The following is a 17,307-nucleotide window of genomic DNA, read 5'->3' as shown; positions in this document are numbered from 1 at the left end:
GCGAACTAAGATCATAAAGGTTCAAACAGGAGATTTCAAGGTAAACACTAGAATACTACACTTTTCATGGAAAGTGTGAGAAATCTAGCAGTCTAGTCCATTCCCGTATATATGCAACATGTGTTTCTAGATTTTGCTGATCACTTCATTTCAAACATGGAGAGACTGAACTCAGTTCACTGGAGTTATTTCAAACAACCATCACCAAACTTGGATAGTGCAAGTATCCAACTACAGCATAGCTCTGTGTCATAAGTTTGCCTTCAGTCAAACAGCCATGCAGGCTCCACTTCACATAACGGAAAATAAGATTACAACTAGTCTAAGCAAAACTTTTTGCTAGCAGCTAATCTCTCTCCTAATGCAATGAATGAGGGATGAAAAAGATAGGTGTGAAGTGCCTCATGAGAATGCCAAAGACTTTGCTCGACAACATTAGATCAGCCTACCCATTTATGGCCCGTTACAGATGCATCCAAGATCTATGTTTGGTATTAAGCTACAAAAATAAATCCGCCGAGACTGACTCAAGCTCCACAATCAAGCTGCTTTTACCTTGCGGGAAGTGGGCCGACGAAATAGACTGATTAGATCATCAAGACCCTGTTGAAAGACATAAGCAGCAAGCTTAGATCTATGCTAATGTTGTTTACTAGTATCGAGATATACAAATGAAGCTCTACTATCTCCCCCAATAGGGCTATGAAATGAGTTGAGCCAGCTCACTAGCCTGAGGCTTGATTCGAGCTCAAGGTCAGCAAGAGCTTAGTTCAAGTCTTCCAAAGCTACGAGTTGGGTCAGGAGCTTATCTTTTTCATCTTTTATATTTTAATTATACTATAATTGAATTAGTAATAGCATTTTTATTCTTAATGACAATAACAAATGTGATAATCATAAATTTTATATTATCTTTAATTCTGTATTATTATATTAGCTACTTTAATATTTCAACTTTATAGGTCAGATTATTATAACAACAGATAATAAATAATAATATTTTACTCATATTTTAAAAAGGCAATCAATATAACTCGTATTAACCAAATATCAGAATTACTTTTATAGTAGGTTAGCTGGAGTTCATATTAAAATAGATTTGACTGTAAATGACTCGGGCTAGAACCGGAGGTGAAATTTACAAGCTCGAGCTCAGATCTTTGAATGAGCTTGAGACTAAAAATTTTTAAGGCCTCAACCCAAATAGTGGAAAGAGTACTTAAAATGGATGGAGAAAATTTTGTTTCCATACCCTAGTAATGATAACCAAAAAGCTGAACAGCGTGATTAAGTACGATCCCAACACCAGCAGCAAGAGCAGGTCAAAGGTCACGCTTGCAACCTGCAGCAAGAGATCATAACCATCAGTCCAGGTAGCGACCTCGATATTTCATGCAGATGCCATGCTCACAAGGAAGAGAGAATGGCTTCTTGAGATACAGAATTGGAAATGACGCCATTCCGACGAGGTACAGCATAATGCGGTAATTTACTGGTCTCTGAGAAGCAAGTAAATAAGAATTCATCACTAGTCTTCAACATTTTTATGGCTAACTGGTCACCAGAGCCCAAGTTGCTCTATTGTAAACTAAGCAACTTAAAGCTTTGCAATCCCCCAGAACCAGAAATAGACATTTCTTAACCTAAGAAAAGAATCAATTTAAGTGGCAAAGGACTTGAAAAAAACAAATTTGGAATATGAGAATAGGAGTAGGAACTTCCAAAAGTAGCAATGTTGATTGCAACAACTTTATTGCTGTTTAAATGCATTTTAGTATGTGCAATTTTTTCTTGCTGTGGGTGGGGGTGAGGAGTGGGGGGAGGTTAAGTTGAATATACACCTGATAGATATGTAGCCTGCCGCTTGTTGAATCGTAGAAAGTAAACATCCCATCAAGTACTTCCTGTTGTATATTCACCTCAACAGTGTGGTCTGCTAATTCCTTCAGATTAATAAGTTCAACAATCAATGAGAAGGACAAATGCAGCAAAAATGGTTCACAGAGTGGGAGTTCATTTACAGATAATCTTATAAATGGAAGGACACAATAGCAAGGCCATTCAACCATAAGGGTATTACAAGAAAATCGAACCAAAAACCCACCTATGAGTTTGACCTCTAAAAAACCAGAGCATCTAGTCTCTAGTGATATACTTCACAGTTGAAGTTAATTTTAGTGTGCTTCAAGAAATTAGGTTCTCTACTTAGCAGCAAAATTCTCAGTGGTATGAAACCGGTGATGATCTTTTTTTAAGTAAAATATGCAAAAATTGAATGGTTCCGAAAGGAAAAACCTTTTCGGCAAGTATTACAAACCAACAGATAACAAGTATAGCAGGTCATACCTGTTTAAGAGCCATGATAAGAGGATCATTTTTCGAAAGAAATGGGGCCATTCGAGGAGTTGTTGACAAAAATGCTAACCATGAACGTATATAAGAAGGATTTAAGGATAAACTACTATCATCTGCAAATATATCAATATCTTTCTCCTGTTGGCCATAAATATGTCTCTGTAATACAAGAGACAAAATATTAGTAAATTGAGAATCGTTCCTAGTTACATCCATACCAAAAACAGAATCTGTTTAGGAAATATGAAAAAGGGATCTTACTGCAAGACTTTCAGCAACTAGTTTGACACCTCGCCGTATCGAAGCTTCATTAACAAAATTTCTGTAAAGAACTAGAGTTTGAGCAAGTGATACTTCACACAAGAAAGGAAAGGGATTTTGATAACAAAGTAGTGCTTCGCATTCTGAATTACAACCTGTTATCTGATAGGCCTCCAGTAGCTTCCAGAAAATTAGGTGCAACAGAAAGCTCCGATAGTGTTGCAGCTGTGACTCTCAGCCTAGAAAATTGCTCATGTTCCCATGCCACCTAGAACACTTTAACCATGTAAGCAATATAACCAAGAAAGTTTCTCAAGATTATGGAGAAAATACAAAAACCAAGCTAAGAACCACATATGATATCTTCATTCTGCAGGCAAAGAGATGCTTCGTATGTGAGAATACTTAGCAGGACAAAATAGTTTCAGGAACTCAATAAAAGCACTTATCACTAAGATTACAAACCACTAAACGGAACCTAAGCTTCTACTATCACAGAAACAACCATGATATTTTGCTTCTATTCTCAAGACTTCAGATCCAGTTGATGGAATTTGTGATTAAAATGTTATTGTTGCCGTCAAGGCACTTAGAAGAACACTGTGGCTAGTCAGTTAAGACTGCAAGCAATCAGAGTTATACTCTTGGCAGACAAATAAAAAGGTAAACGCATTCAATCACTTTTACTAACTTTCACATCATATTGCGATTAGCAGGGTTCAGATATCCTCGAAGGGTTCCAGCATCATGCAACCTCTTTCACCCAACATAAAATGAAATAAAGATTCATCTCATTCACACTAAAGTGAAAATGCTAGTAAAGGAGTAAATAGTCTCCAAGTCCCAGAAGCTCTTTTTTCTTGATGACCCTTGCAAGAAACATCAGATGACATACAAAAGGCAGTTAGAAACATCATCTAACAGAATTATTGGCGTTGTTCTTCACTGCCAACAAGTGTCTTATTATGAAAGAATAGTTCATAAATATAGCAATTAGAAGAGCCACAAAACATCCAAATTTCTCAAATGAAATAACTTAAGGCTCTTGACGAGCATCTTTTCGTTAGTGGCTGTGTCAACAAAATTTAGTGGACCCCCAAATGATACACAATGGAGCATTACCTGTTCTTGATGCAAAGCATAATAAAAGAAGATTACTAGAGACTCCTAGAGAAGGTGCGCAGGAGATATACTGTAACGTATTGGGCACAAACCCTCATGTGGCTAATATGAAAAGAGAAAGGAAATTCTGTCAAGTACCATGCAGGCTTGCACTGGTTATCATCTAGAAATGAAAGTTAAACATTTTCAATCACTGATCAAAAGACCCAGTGACCAACAAGAAAGACATCTTAAATAGCTCTATTTCATGATGCCAATTCCTGTAGATTTTTTTAAGAACCAAGCAGTTCTAAGTTTCAACAAAAAGATTATGCGTAGAGAATGCAGATTTAGGTTTCCAAGTTTAAGAGTAAAATGCTACTTACCCGAGGATTAGAGATGTTAATCTTCTTGTGCTTCAAACCAACTTTTAGCCCCAATTCTTCCGACACGCTGGAGAAACCCTGAATAGAATTTAATAAATAAGCCACAAAGCATTGCGATCAACGAATTCAGTGCATGGGAGGCAGCTAACCTCAAAAATTTGCTTGATGTAGGTATTCTCCGGAGGCTTGGACACATGAATCCATAACTCATTGCTAGATGAGCCAATGCTATTTAGACAAATAGCATAATCAATAGTCTCACGCAAACGCTGATCCAAACTATGAAGCCACTACAAAGAGAAGGAAATAAATTATAATGATATGTAACATCCTTGGCATATGCTTATTAAAAGAAAGGGAATAATCATTTTGGGGAAATTAGCACCTTATGAGTTCCATTGTAATTATAAGGCCCTCCAGATGTCAGTGCAAAGAGTAAATTATAGCTTCCTCTTGTCTTAGGATTTGAATATAAAATTGAGAACAATCGAGCTATTTCAAGTAGTGCCACAACACCACTTCCATTGCTATCACTTCCCACAGATAATGCCTGTCAGCATTAAGATAGCATAAGACTGTCTACTGTCAATAGAGCAAAAAAATTCAAAGCAAATAGTTACTAACTGGTGCAGCCCCAAATGTGTCGTATGATGCCACTACAGCTATAGTTGGAAGTTGATTTGAATCTCCATCAGCTTTCTGTCCCGGTAGCCACCCCTGACATATCAAAAGATTTGAAAAACACATAAATAATGTTTAAGCATAGTCAGAAGAATATCATCCATTGAACTTGCAATGATAGCTCAGAAATCATTGAAACTAATGCCAACTTGAACAGATATTGAGGTCTTCAAATCCTATACTGCAGCTTACTGAAGCTCAATGACACTGACTTCACCCACACCAATAGAAAGTGAAAAGGCAAAACTAGAACCTGAATATTTGCAATGGTGGGAGAGGCAATTTTCCTGGGCTCTGGTGCAGCAACCACAAGCTTGTATCTGAAACATGTTGGATGAGGCGTCAACTATAATAGAGCTTGTGCAAAGTTGGCATCTCATATTAATCTGATCTAAAGAAGCACAAGTCTAATGCATCAAGAAATACTGGAACAATCATGAGTATTCATGATAATTTCATGCATCTTATGAGCCATCAACAACTGAGAAAAATAGAACATAATGACCCACAAAATGGGCCAAAATATTCAGAAACGTGTTGACATATTACTAGCAAACTAAATAAAAGTATATTTGGTAAAATAATATTGTCAGCAATAGCATGTAAAGAATCATAAATTTGTTTTGCAAGTCAAAGAACGGAGTTAATCTTCCAAAATGTGGAGTCAATTAGCAGTTACAAACCAGTAAGATATGCTTCTTCACCCTTTTACTATTGCTGGAAAAGGAGATTAAATTATGGCGATCATTGCATAAGCCTATTGGAGATGGCATAAGAGGGTTGCTGCAACCATGGCCCTATGATTTATTATTTGTATAGACAGCAAGTATTGCCACAAAAGCATTCAGTTTACAGTCACATAGGGACAGAAAAGTGTGGCTGCATGAGCGTGTGTAACAATGTAAACTTGACGTAATACACACAACAAACTATCCAACAATAATTCACTGCTAAACTCCAATAATATAGCGACATCAACTCAAAAGACCTGGAAAGATTATTTTAGTCTCAACTTTGAATTTCTATCCACCAATAACAGAAGGCCATAAATTGTGTATGCTGTGAAGGGGAGTGGAGGGAGTGTGAACCACTTCCTCATCAGTTAAAATATGCTTAGAGCAGAATATAACGTGCTTTTTTAGATATTAATAACCTCTGACATTATTGCTTTGGAATAATCAACTAACCCGCCAGTTGTGGCAGTTGCTGGCTGACCAGTAGCATCATTCTTCTTGATATCAGCTAACATAGCATTAACATGCTCATCCTCAAAACCAAAGTACACAGGATACTGAAACATGAGAAGACATTATCAGATAGGAAACTAGATATATGATTTGCTGGAACAAAACAAGACAAGTAAAATACTTTTTGAGTGTCAATTCAAATACCAGTAAGCCCGGCATTTGCCAAAAGCTACGGATAAAACACTTAACCATCCTTGTACGGTTGTACCAATGGAAGCATATATTTGAATTCAAGAACCAAACTTTATATTCTCTCTCTTCTCTTTGATAGAGAATTTGGGAGCAAATACAATAACTTCGATGAAGCGAACAAAAGAAGTCCATCAAACAATTTGCAGGCATTCAATGTACAACAGCAGCAGGATTGACTGCACTCACAAAAGAGAAAGCAATCTTTTCCACTCACAGGGATGTTTGTATGTATAAGCAACCGTTCCACTTCAATTAAAACTTCCTTCACAAGTTCTTTTGCAGAATCATGATCAGCTCCACCCCCAATGTCTGTGTGTTGTGGACTAGACACTGGGGGAAGGAGAAGCAATAAACCACCTAACGGCTTCCTTTGTCCAATATATTCTGTCATAAGATGCCAAAGGAAAAGTTGGTCCCAAGGTTGTGATAGAAAGGATGAACACATACAATAAATCCAAATTATACTATTTAAGAATTGAACAGAACTAATAGTAAAGCTAACTCTATTTGAGACTTTGAAACTGGTCGCCACATACGAAATTCAAAAGTTTGAAGGTGGTTTGGAAAAGCGGAAAACATGACCAGTAACTCAAATGAATTGAACTGATTTGACTTTTTCACAAATCCAGGGTAATCTCGATGATAACAGAAGTAGAGCCAGAAAAACTTTGACTTTAGTGGTCCAAAGTTGAGAGAATAATCGCTTTCCTATGACCTAAAGCAAAGAAGTAAACTGAAAGACATGGAAGTGGAATTGAAATGATAATCACAAAAGTATGGCAGAAAGTACTCAAATATCATGATAAATTGTATGTCGATCTTGATCCATGAAGAAAGAAACATGACATTTTGGAGTACAAATTATCCGAGACAACAATCAAAAAAGAATATAGATATGGCATCAGACTCACATACGTAATTACGATAGTTAATCAAATTTATCCCCACCAACTGGAGCTAACATCAGCATTTTTGCAACTTGCAAGTTACAACTTTTTCCAAATTTTCCTTTATTTTTCTTCTTCAATTACACAACATGAAAATGCTAATTATACAAGCATTCCAAAAAAAGACTGCGTGTATGTGTTTGTGCATGTAAACAGCCATCTACATCATCAAGAAAACATAAGTTCCAAAAATGTGTGGAAGTTTCAGAGCAAACCATGAAAAGAGGCAAAAAGAACATAATCTCCTGCAGGATTGCCGTTTCATTATCACGTTCTGCTGATTTTGGGTAAAGTATGGTATATCAATCAATTATAGTTCCAAGACAAAGTAGACCAACTCGAACAAAATGTAGTTGTAGCATTTTAGGCATTTAGCCAGTTGACTCCAAGTTCTCAGAGTAACAGAACTCCAGTTTAGATTCAGAATTATATAATAATTGTCTACAAGAATATGATTACATGCTGAAACTCAAGCTCACATTAAAAAGATAGCCAAAGTCGGAAACTGTCAACTGAACAGACTCAAAAACAACTTCCAAACCTAGTGTACAGCATTGACCAGAAACAGCCCTCACTAAATTCTGGTAACAACCTACAAAAAATTATAATAGATGAAACCTGTCTCAACACCACCTAACCTCAGCATTTCCACTGCGGAACTGCAATCCAAATTTCCTATACTGACATCCTAACAACTGTAGTTCCTCTTGGCTCAACAAGTTTGCCAGGCTGACCTTTGTTCTTTTCTCATTGTATGTCGTCAATCTTTGTGAAGTAATCAGAGAAGCAGTATTACCACTTTCGGAACCCACATCAATAACAGAATAAGTCAAGAACTCAGAAAATGCTCGAGTCCTAAAAACCATTTCTACGAGCAATTAAAACTTCATATGTCATCTTAAACAATCCAAAATCACAAAAACGGCCGACTCTACTCGATAGAGTAGTTCTAAAGGAACCACTTTATCTCTATAAACATCTTGTGAGCTTATTGAAAACCTAGTTCCGGAACACAATGCAGAAGTAAAGAAAGGAGTTCGAAGAAAGGAAGGAAAGCAAGGGACCTCTAATAAAGGTGATATTCAATTCGCGGACGGGGAGGATAAGAACAGTGCGGGAGAGATCAGCTGCGGCACCGGAGGAGGAAAACAGAGAGGAGCCGGCGTGGTGGTTGAGAGCGGCAAAACGGGACCCAAAAGGCACGCCGCCAAGATCGTACTGCACTAGGCGGTACACATCAACAACCGTGACGGCATCGCAGAGCTCGACGCAGGCCATGACTACGATGAGCAGCGTAATCACAGAGGAGTAGACCGGCTCCACCAGCAGTGACGGCTGCGATTTCTGTATCTTCGCCATTGGAGGGCGGGTGTGGAAGAAGTGTGGAGCTTTGAGTTTGATCTGAAAGAGTAATAAAGAATGTGATGTCTGGGGCCGGGGAGTGTTTGGAATTCGGATTCCGCCGACTCCGGGACTGCTTCCTCATTTCTATTATCTAATTTAACTTAGGTAAAAAGTAAAAACAAGTATAAGAATTTATATTTTTAAAATAAATTTATTAATTTTAAAATACTATTGATAAAAAAAAATTAGAGGATGATCATTTTGTATCAATAAGTATGTTAAGGGTATTTTGATCGATAAATATTTTTTTAATAAAAACAATTACTTTAACACTCCGCACTTAATAAGATATTACATATATCTCCCTTGATTTATTATTGAGATTAATTAACTTTTTGTTATAATTCTTTGGACAAAATGCATAAAATCTCCCTGTATTTTAAAAAATCTGCAAAAAAAGACCCTCTTGTTATGAAAATAGGTTAAAAGCCTCTTGTGTTTTGTAGAACTTAGCTCAACCACCCATCTCCGTTAAATCCAAATAACAATGGTAATTTTTTAAAAAATAACCGTTATACCCTTATTTATTATATATTATTTCTTATATTAATGGTCGTTGAATCTTTTTTTATCAAATACTAATCGTTAGATCTAATCAATTAATCTCGACTGTTAGATTTTAAAAAATAAAAGGTCTAAATAATAAATTATTTAACTTATATTATATATAAATAATTTAAAATTTTAAAAATACACTATTATTATATATTTTAAAAAAAAAAACTAACTACCCACCCTACTCCCTTAGCACCCCCCCCCCCCCCAACCCCCCCACCCCCCCCCCCCACCACTCTCGCAGTCTGATGGTAGTGGTTTGAGATCGAGATTCGACCGGACGGAGACAAATTGATGGCAAACATGTTCGGAGGTTGTGACTTGAGCTCACTCTCTATGATTTACGAAAACTCAAATTGAATGAATGGAAATATTCGTATTGAAGAGAGTATTTGAATAGTACCATTGGCTGTTGAAAATTCGTCCGAACAACTATTCGGCTAAAAAGGGCGTAAAATTGTCGTTTTACTTTTTTTTTAATTTTTAATTAATTTAAAATTAATTAAAAATTATTTTAGTTAATTAAGAATATTTTAAATAATTCTAATAATTAAATATTTTGGCTAATTAATAATAATAATTAGTATTATTATTATAATTAAATATATATTTTAATTAATTAAAAATAATAGTTAGATTTAATAATTAACAATTATAAAATTATTTTAATTTAAATATAATTTAATTTAATATTTCAATTTAAATTTAATATGGAAAAATTTAATTTATTTTTTAAGGTGAGAAATAGCAAAAGGAAAACACAAAACAACTAAAAAGCCATTTGTATTTTATATAGACCCATAGATGGGTATTTTAGTCCAAAGTGTCATTAAATATGAACCTAAAATCGCAGAAAATGACTACTAAATACAGTAGATGCGCGTCTCCTCCACTTCCCGTTAGTTGCTAACAGAATGGGGGTTTTTTGCTGACTAAAACAAAATAGGAGAGGGGTTTTAGCCTATTCTGAAAACAGGAAGGTATTTTTTGCATACTTTCTAAAACACAGGGGGATTTTATGCATTTTGTCCTAAGTCTTTCTTAATCTTTACTGTAAAATTTGACAATCTCAACTTGACTTTTGGAATTTAAGTTAGAACTAGAGGTGCTTGCAAATGCTTATTTTAAGCATTTATTAATTTATTACTAAAAATAATATTTTTATTTTATATCTCCTATTTTAAACAAGTTAATTTAAGTCAAAAGTTATAAACAACTCTTTCGGCTGCTTATTAATAAAATTATAAGTATTAACTTATTTTTTCAAACACCCATAACTTTTTCTACTAATTTAACTCACAATTTTTTTCTTTGACAATTTATTTCTATTACGAAAATAAATATTATTGCAAACATAAATTATTAGGTGTTCAAATATAATAAGTACATACTATGATAAAAAAAAAAAAAAGTATGATTAATGGTGGAGTATGATTGTGCTTATTTGATTACATAAGTTTGATATGTAACATGTATTATTTATTCAGCTTATATATATTAGCATATTATTTTTTTATTTGCTGAATAATTTATAGGTATAATATCAATTTAACTAATTTGTAACAATATAAACTAGCAATATTATATTATACTAAGGCCGAATGTTAAGGCTTGTGTACCTTATAAGCTAACAACATTGTACTACTCTAATGTTAACTTGAGGGAAAATTAATTAAAAAAATGCCAAAAAAATAAGAAAGAAAATTTAAGAAGTTTAAAAAAAATAGGAAGCACTGTTGCAAAGTTTAGCAGTGCTGCCAAAATATATATATATATATATATATATGCATGTGGAAAGCATCCTGCTAATTAACAACACTGTTATAAAAACTCGCGGTGCTTTTTTTAATTAAAAAAAAAAAACAACAACATCCTGCTAAAAGTAGGCTGTTGTTGCTGTTAGAGCCGTTAGCTTTGCCAACGGCTGTGACAAAAAAAAATTTTAAAAAAATAAATGATTTGTTGCATGGGTCAAATCAAAATAATGCAAGCTACGCTCATTCTCATTTAAAGGTGAGTTGAATTCACTTTGACAACATTAAGTTGTATTTGAAGTGAAAAAATCATTTTCGAATGATTTTCTTTTTTAAAAAAATTTGAGTGAAATTATGGCGAATTTTGGTTCAATTGCTACAAATGTGTTGTATGGGCAGGCTAATAAGCGATTCGAAGATGTGCTAGAAGCTCCGAATACAACTTTATATGTATAATGTGGTAATATATCTTTCGTATCCTTCAACTTGTCCCACATCACGTTCGTTTTCTACAGGTGTTACAAAATATAGGTTTTTTAAGAATTTTACAGTGTGGTCACATTGAAATTGAAGCACACCTAAATACTGTATTAGTTGAGAAATGGCGTCCCGAGACGCGTACTTTTCATTTTTCGATTGGTGAAGTACCGATAATATTACAGAACATCGCCATCATCTGGGTTCTTCTAATTGAAAGTAATCTTATTACTGGAGTACATACAAAATGGACTATTCAACAGTGGCAAAAGTATTGCCATCAATGGTTGGGGTTTCGACCAGATGAGAATTTTTTTAAACATTCCAGAATAAAACTCACAGCTTTACATGACTAGTTGCTTAATAAACGTGTGACGATGATAGCCCGTTCAAGGATGTATTACAAGAGACACGTATATGTGCTATCGGCATTATTGGCGGGATATTGTGTCCCGATACTATGGGTAACCGTTATTATATCTACAACATATGGAGGACATTCATGAGAAAGGTACCTCAAATTGGGGTACAACAATGTTGGCTTATTTGTATCAAGAGTTGTGTATGGCATCACAGCATAGGAAAACTAATTTCGACCGTCCTATGCAGTTATTACAAATATAAGCATGGTCACGTGTCATAACACTTGCACCAATACCCTCAAATAATGTGATGGATCTTATGCCAATAGTGATTGACCCTGAAAAAATATCCTATCTATCCTTTTATATATTGCACGGTATGTACACTTTTATTTATAATTATAAATATCTCGTGATGAATAATATTGATTTAAGTTGTATTAATGTAAATTTTGCTTTTAGGTGGTTGTATCATATATCTCGAATGCATACGGATCACATCCATTCACTGGATCGAAAAAAAGTTTGCATATCTCGTTCCTTCTTAATTGGCAATATCTTCTTCTTCCTTTATCCAAAATTAAATGTTATGTATTTAAAATATATATGTAGCTTAAAATCATTCCTACCAAATCCAAGCTTTTCATATAAAATTAATTCTAGCTCAGAAAATGTAGTACTACGAGATATGTTTATAAATCCGATCAAATGACGATCATAACCAATACAACTATTTGAATTAATTTGTTGACCTCCAAATGTATAACAATATTAACAGTGTTCTGCTCTGCCATATATTCACAATACATATCAACATTTCAATTTTTAACAATATTATAATAAGAATATTCAAATGCATAAATAACAGAAAACTTTAATAAAAAAAACTTACTATATGCCTTTTTAATTGTAAATTCTCAACTTGTTACAATATCAACAGAAAGAATTTTTCTTTTTATTGGAGAAGAAAACATAATTGTAAGCATACAAAATTAATAAGAATGAAACTTGGATGTTTTTGTACACAAAAAAACCCCAATTATATCTCGATTTTATTCAAACGAAACGCATGCGCATGCTTGCATGTGTCCTATCCGGAATGACCCATCTACAATTTATTTACACAGTGAAAATAATGTAACAATAAACATAATTTGGTAATATTAGGGAGAAAAAATATTTTGGAATTGCACAAAATTAATGAATTGTGTGTATTTGATTGCTAACTACATAACCATAATCCTTAAAATTCATCCGTAACCATCACTTACGTGGTTAGGTGACTGATTGAATGTCTGGTCAGCAAAATTATAATTTTATTCACATCAATAATACTCGACAAGTTTAAAAATTTCAATAACCAAAATTATAAAATTGTACAATATCTAACTGACAACCATATAACTACAATACTTAAAATGTGGCTCCTAATAACATGACAATTTAGACAATAGAAAAGGGTAAAATTGTGAGTTTGGGTGACTGTCGCTGGATATTAGAAAAGTTGTTCGGGCGCTATCAAGTAATACCATAAGCACCATGAACCCTAAATCCCTATTTAACCGTCACTGCCAACATTAGGGTTTTAGCAAAGTAGAGAAAACCCTAATCAAATTTCTATGAGACCATGACAGTGCTGAGCTCGAAGAAAATCTTGCAAGAGAAAAATGCGAGCGACGCCGACTCCATAACCTCTCTAACCCTTACCCACAAAGCCCTCTCTGATGTAATGCATTTGTCTGTATTTTTCTTTATAAAAATCCAATATAAGTTCTATTCTTTTTGGTGCATTTGCTGAAATTTTGGTTTTTTTATGGGGTTTAATTTAATAGGTTTCATGCTTGAGCGAATTCAAGAATTTGGAAAGGCTGGACCTGGGCTTCAATAATTTGACTTCACTTGAGGTAGTAAGATACACTAGCAGTTGTTGTACTCCAAAATTGTGTAAAGATGCTCTTTTTTTTTTTCGGGAAGGTTGCTCTTTTGATGTGTATTTTTCTGGAATTCTTTAGGGTTTGAAGTCATGTATGAATTTGAAGTGGCTATCAGTTGTGCAGAACAAGCTTCAGAGCTTGAAAGGCATCGAAGGCCTCACTAAACTCACTGTAAGTAGAAAAATGATGCCGCCATCATACTGCTTCCATCCTTGTTACTTTCCATTGTAGGTCATTGAAACTGAATTTGCACTTTCTTTGGACAGTCTGTTACAAAAATCTGAACTTTTCACTTTTTTCTGACATTTCTTCTTACTGGGGCTAGTAGCCTTTCCAGTCATTATTCGAAGGTATGAAGTTCCTTGATCATAATTAAATTGACCTTATTGAACTTGCGGAGGAATAAAATATTTCACTAGTGGTTTCTGCTGCAAGTGGCCTTAAAAATTGGAATTTCATATTTCTGATTTTGTAGTCGTATTTGTTTCTACAGTGCTTCAATGGCGTATTCCTTTGCAATCTGCTGTAGCCTCTTTTTGTCATCTCGAAGTTGTGTATTATTAATTATATCCTTCACTGTAGGCAGTAATGTTATTTCCAACTATCCTAAAATTCATTAAATACTCTCTTAACTTATGATATCACAATTCAGGTTATTTGTATGGATCACCCTGTATAGACCTGTGAGGTTCTGAGCAAGGGATATTTGAAACAATTGCTTGCTCACACTCAATGAGCAGGAAGGTTGATTTGACTTGAATCCTGGACCTGTTCTTTAAGCCTACCAGATTGATTTCATCATATCTCTTATGATTTGACTTCGTTAGCTTTATTGGCAAATTGGGTTTTAACTATGGTTTTGTACTGAAATATGATCTGAAGTATTCTAATGTTCTAGTTATGTTCTGGTTCAGGTATTAAATGCTGGAAAAAACAAGCTTAAATCAATGGATGAGGTCAAATCTCTTGCAAGCTTGCGTGCATTGATTTTGAATGGTAGGTCCTTGGAGTAGCAAGTGCATGCCTCGGGTAAGTAGCATTGCTTTAAGGGTGTCCACCATACTCTTACTGATCTTTGTTTCTCTTCCTCTTGCAGACAATGACATTAGTTCAGTTTGCAAGCTTGATCAGATGAAAGAGTTGAACACTCTAGGTACATGTCCCTGAATAGCAAATGAAACTTTGAGACTTAATGTAATGTTTATGCTTAAGTATAAAGTGAGGCCCATTTGGTAATCCAGTTTGTTACTTGTAAGATAAAACACTGAGAAATTTGCATAAAAACCAACAAAAATATTTATCAAACCTGTTTTTCAGTTTTTATTTGTGTTATGACAACAGAAAAACACGAAATAATCTGGTTACTAACATGGGCCTACTTTTTACCATGTCTTTGTGGATATGCCTATCTTTGTATGTATTCAGTGTATGCCAAACTCTCTTATCATTGAATAAGGTTTTCTCACAAGCTTGGAGTCCTTTTCTCTTTCCTGTTGGGTATACAAAGGATAAGTTATATTGATATTTGAAAGGCATAAGATGATTGCTTGAAAAGAACAAGTTGCCTGTTTGAAGAATCCTATTCTTCAAAAGCCTTTGAAGGGAATTTTATTTCCTGGTAATTCAACAAGTACCACAAAGGCCAATGAATTGTTTAGTTTTCATACGTATATATTAGAGTTTACTGGTTATAGTCTAAATCAGCTTATGATATTTGAGTTTAAATACAGTTTCTCCTACTAATCATAATTATGCAGTTCTTTCCAGGAATCCTATCAGTTCACTTGGTGACTCTTTGGTCAAACTGAAATCAATCACCAAAGTAGGCTCTTGATTTAATTTTTACACTTTCAAATCAGTTTGATGATATGAGGGATCTTATTGCCACTCACTGTCACAGCTCTCCCTTTCTAACTGCCAACTGCAAACGGTTGATTCATCCCTGAAATCCTGCCTAGAGTTAAAAGAGCTTCGCTTAGCACATAATGAGATCATGGTATGATGTAATACCTATTTATGAAGTATTTTGACTGTAGGCATTCTAGAACGTGTTTCTCAGCCCTTTGTCATTCTTTTGGTCTTCAAATGTGCTTCCTTTTCCTTCTTTTCCTCATTGATGCTACTAATTCTTGATCCTCCTTCAGATTATTCCTAGTGAGTTTGGACGTCTAGTGAAACTTCAGAATCTAGACATGGGAAACAACTTGATTACCAACAGGTCCAATATCAAGGTAACAGATTTTTATCGGTAATCTTATTTACCTCTGTTTTAAAATGATATGCCCTTCACTGGTCTTGGTTCCCTTATTGCATGTCAGGTGCTCTCTTCATTAGTTAATTTGAGGAATTTGAATCTACAAGGGAACCCCATTGCTGAAAAGGAAAATTTACTGAAGAAAGTAAGTCTATTGCGGTAATACTGTTTCTCCATATATAAGGGAACTACCGAACTTTTGAAATGACAACATAAAACAACGCTTACAATCTAGAACAATGCTTCTGCAGGTGAAAAAACTATTGCCAAATTTGCACGTGTTTAATGCCAGACCAATTGACAAAATTGTTGGAAAAGAAATGCATGAAAAAGTTGATGACTTCTCTTTTGAGGCAGATAATAAGTTAGCTCTTCGGAGTGAGACCAACATAGATCAGTCGTCGAGAAACAAGAATCCAAGCAAAACTCCTCCTTTGAGTGAAAGCATGGATAATAATCTTAATAGTGCTGGGGATCTGGGCTCTCGAAAGAAGAGGAAAGAACTACTGGTTGAAAAAGGTGTAGATTCTGTAGAGAATACCAACTTCACAGAAAAGAAAAAGAAGACAAAAGTGAAGTTGCAACAGAATGAAAACAATAATGCAGAAAGTCTGAATTTGACTCCTGAAGAAGCAAAGAAATCAAAGCATAAGAAACAAAAATCAAACCAAGTTGCTGAGGAGCTTGATGTTGGGTTGGACAGGATTGCAACAGGTAAAGAACCTGATAAGAAATCACACAAAAAGACCAAAGGAGATACGGTGAATATCATTGACAGTGCAGAAACTCCATTTACGGATCTTTTTGTGACTGATGCTCCTGAGGATCTCCACGAGATAGCTGACAAGAAGTTAGATCTTAAAACTAGTCATGATGTCCATGTAACCACTGGATTGGTTACTCTTCCAGCCAAGAAAAAGAAGAAGAGGAAGCGAGTTGATCCGGCGGCTCTTGAGTTGTCACAGGTTGATGAAATTGGATTGGGTGGGCCATCAGCTTGGGATGATATTTAACTGGTCATGCGATATTGGGCTGCAATTGGATGACCATTGCTTCCCAGAAAAACATATGCTGGATAATTCTCTCTGAGGCTCATGTTTTTTTCGCAGTCTCTAAAACCTTATTTCTCACTTGAACCCTAAAGATTCTCCGGAATTTTGAAGAACTCATCTGTTCTCGCGTAGTCGTGCTTGTTCTGATTAGTACAGCAACAATTTTAGCGTCTCCATTCTGAGTGTAAGGTTGCAAGCTGAGCTGATGATGGCAGGAAATGCAGAAGCGTATATCTTTTGTCCTGCTTAGGAATATATTGAGTAAGATTTGGAATCATTTAAGCGAAACTCGATTTCTTCAGTATATGTTTCTATCATAATGGAATTCATGTTTGTACCAGGTAA

The 17,307-nt window shown here is 34.9% G+C and overlaps 2 protein-coding genes across 3 annotated transcripts; one reads left to right on the top strand and one right to left on the bottom strand.

Moving 5' to 3' along the window:
- Positions 111-8,639, bottom strand: LOC105171030 (nicalin-1). Its single transcript, XM_011092025.2, has 14 exons — positions 8,235-8,639; positions 6,438-6,607; positions 5,972-6,075; positions 5,038-5,104; positions 4,728-4,820; positions 4,489-4,653; positions 4,253-4,393; positions 4,104-4,181; positions 2,772-2,884; positions 2,617-2,677; positions 2,347-2,514; positions 1,842-1,943; positions 1,253-1,342; positions 111-603 (listed from the first exon to the last, which is right to left on the bottom strand). Exons 1-14 carry the CDS (start codon positions 8,527-8,529, stop codon positions 541-543), a joined length of 1,710 nt encoding a protein of 569 aa, XP_011090327.1. The 5' UTR covers positions 8,530-8,639; the 3' UTR covers positions 111-540.
- On the top strand, positions 13,203-17,307 carry LOC105171029 (leucine-rich repeat-containing protein 59-like). 2 transcript variants are annotated; one of them, XM_011092024.2, is made up of 10 exons: positions 13,203-13,448; positions 13,555-13,626; positions 13,735-13,827; positions 14,571-14,652; positions 14,753-14,809; positions 15,414-15,478; positions 15,557-15,652; positions 15,801-15,887; positions 15,975-16,055; positions 16,162-17,307. In XM_011092024.2, the coding sequence occupies exons 1-10, from the start codon at positions 13,350-13,352 to the stop codon at positions 16,921-16,923; spliced, it is 1,494 nt and encodes a 497-aa protein (XP_011090326.1). In that variant the 5' UTR covers positions 13,203-13,349; the 3' UTR covers positions 16,924-17,307. The 2 variants fall into 2 exon arrangements, with proteins under 2 accessions (XP_011090326.1, XP_020552223.1); XM_020696564.1 differs by lacking the exons at positions 13,203-13,448; positions 13,555-13,626; positions 13,735-13,827 and adding an exon at positions 14,374-14,400.

This window comes from Sesamum indicum, linkage group LG9 (genome assembly GCF_000512975.1).
Source record: "Sesamum indicum cultivar Zhongzhi No. 13 linkage group LG9, S_indicum_v1.0, whole genome shotgun sequence".
NCBI classification, from domain to species: domain Eukaryota; kingdom Viridiplantae; phylum Streptophyta; class Magnoliopsida; order Lamiales; family Pedaliaceae; genus Sesamum; species Sesamum indicum.
This window is presented reverse-complemented; position numbering and strand designations above follow the sequence as displayed.

Excerpts from the sequence above, each read along its gene's own strand:
- LOC105171030 (XM_011092025.2), bottom strand. The coding sequence starts at position 8,529 with ATGGCGAAGATACAGAAATCGCAGCCGTCACTGCTGGTGGAGCCGGTC. Across the intron at positions 6,076-6,437 it reads TTATACATACAAACATCCCT|TATCCTGTGTACTTTGGTTT; the intron begins GTGAGTGGAAAA and ends CTCATGTTTCAG. Across the intron at positions 4,182-4,252 it reads ACATCAAGCAAATTTTTGAG|GGTTTCTCCAGCGTGTCGGA; the intron begins GTTAGCTGCCTC and ends AATTCTATTCAG.
- LOC105171029 (XM_011092024.2), top strand. The coding sequence starts at position 13,350 with ATGACAGTGCTGAGCTCGAAGAAAATCTTGCAAGAGAAAAATGCGAGC. Across the intron at positions 13,449-13,554 it reads CCCACAAAGCCCTCTCTGAT|GTTTCATGCTTGAGCGAATT; the intron begins GTAATGCATTTG and ends TTAATTTAATAG. Across the intron at positions 13,828-14,570 it reads AAGGCCTCACTAAACTCACT|GTATTAAATGCTGGAAAAAA; the intron begins GTAAGTAGAAAA and ends GTTCTGGTTCAG.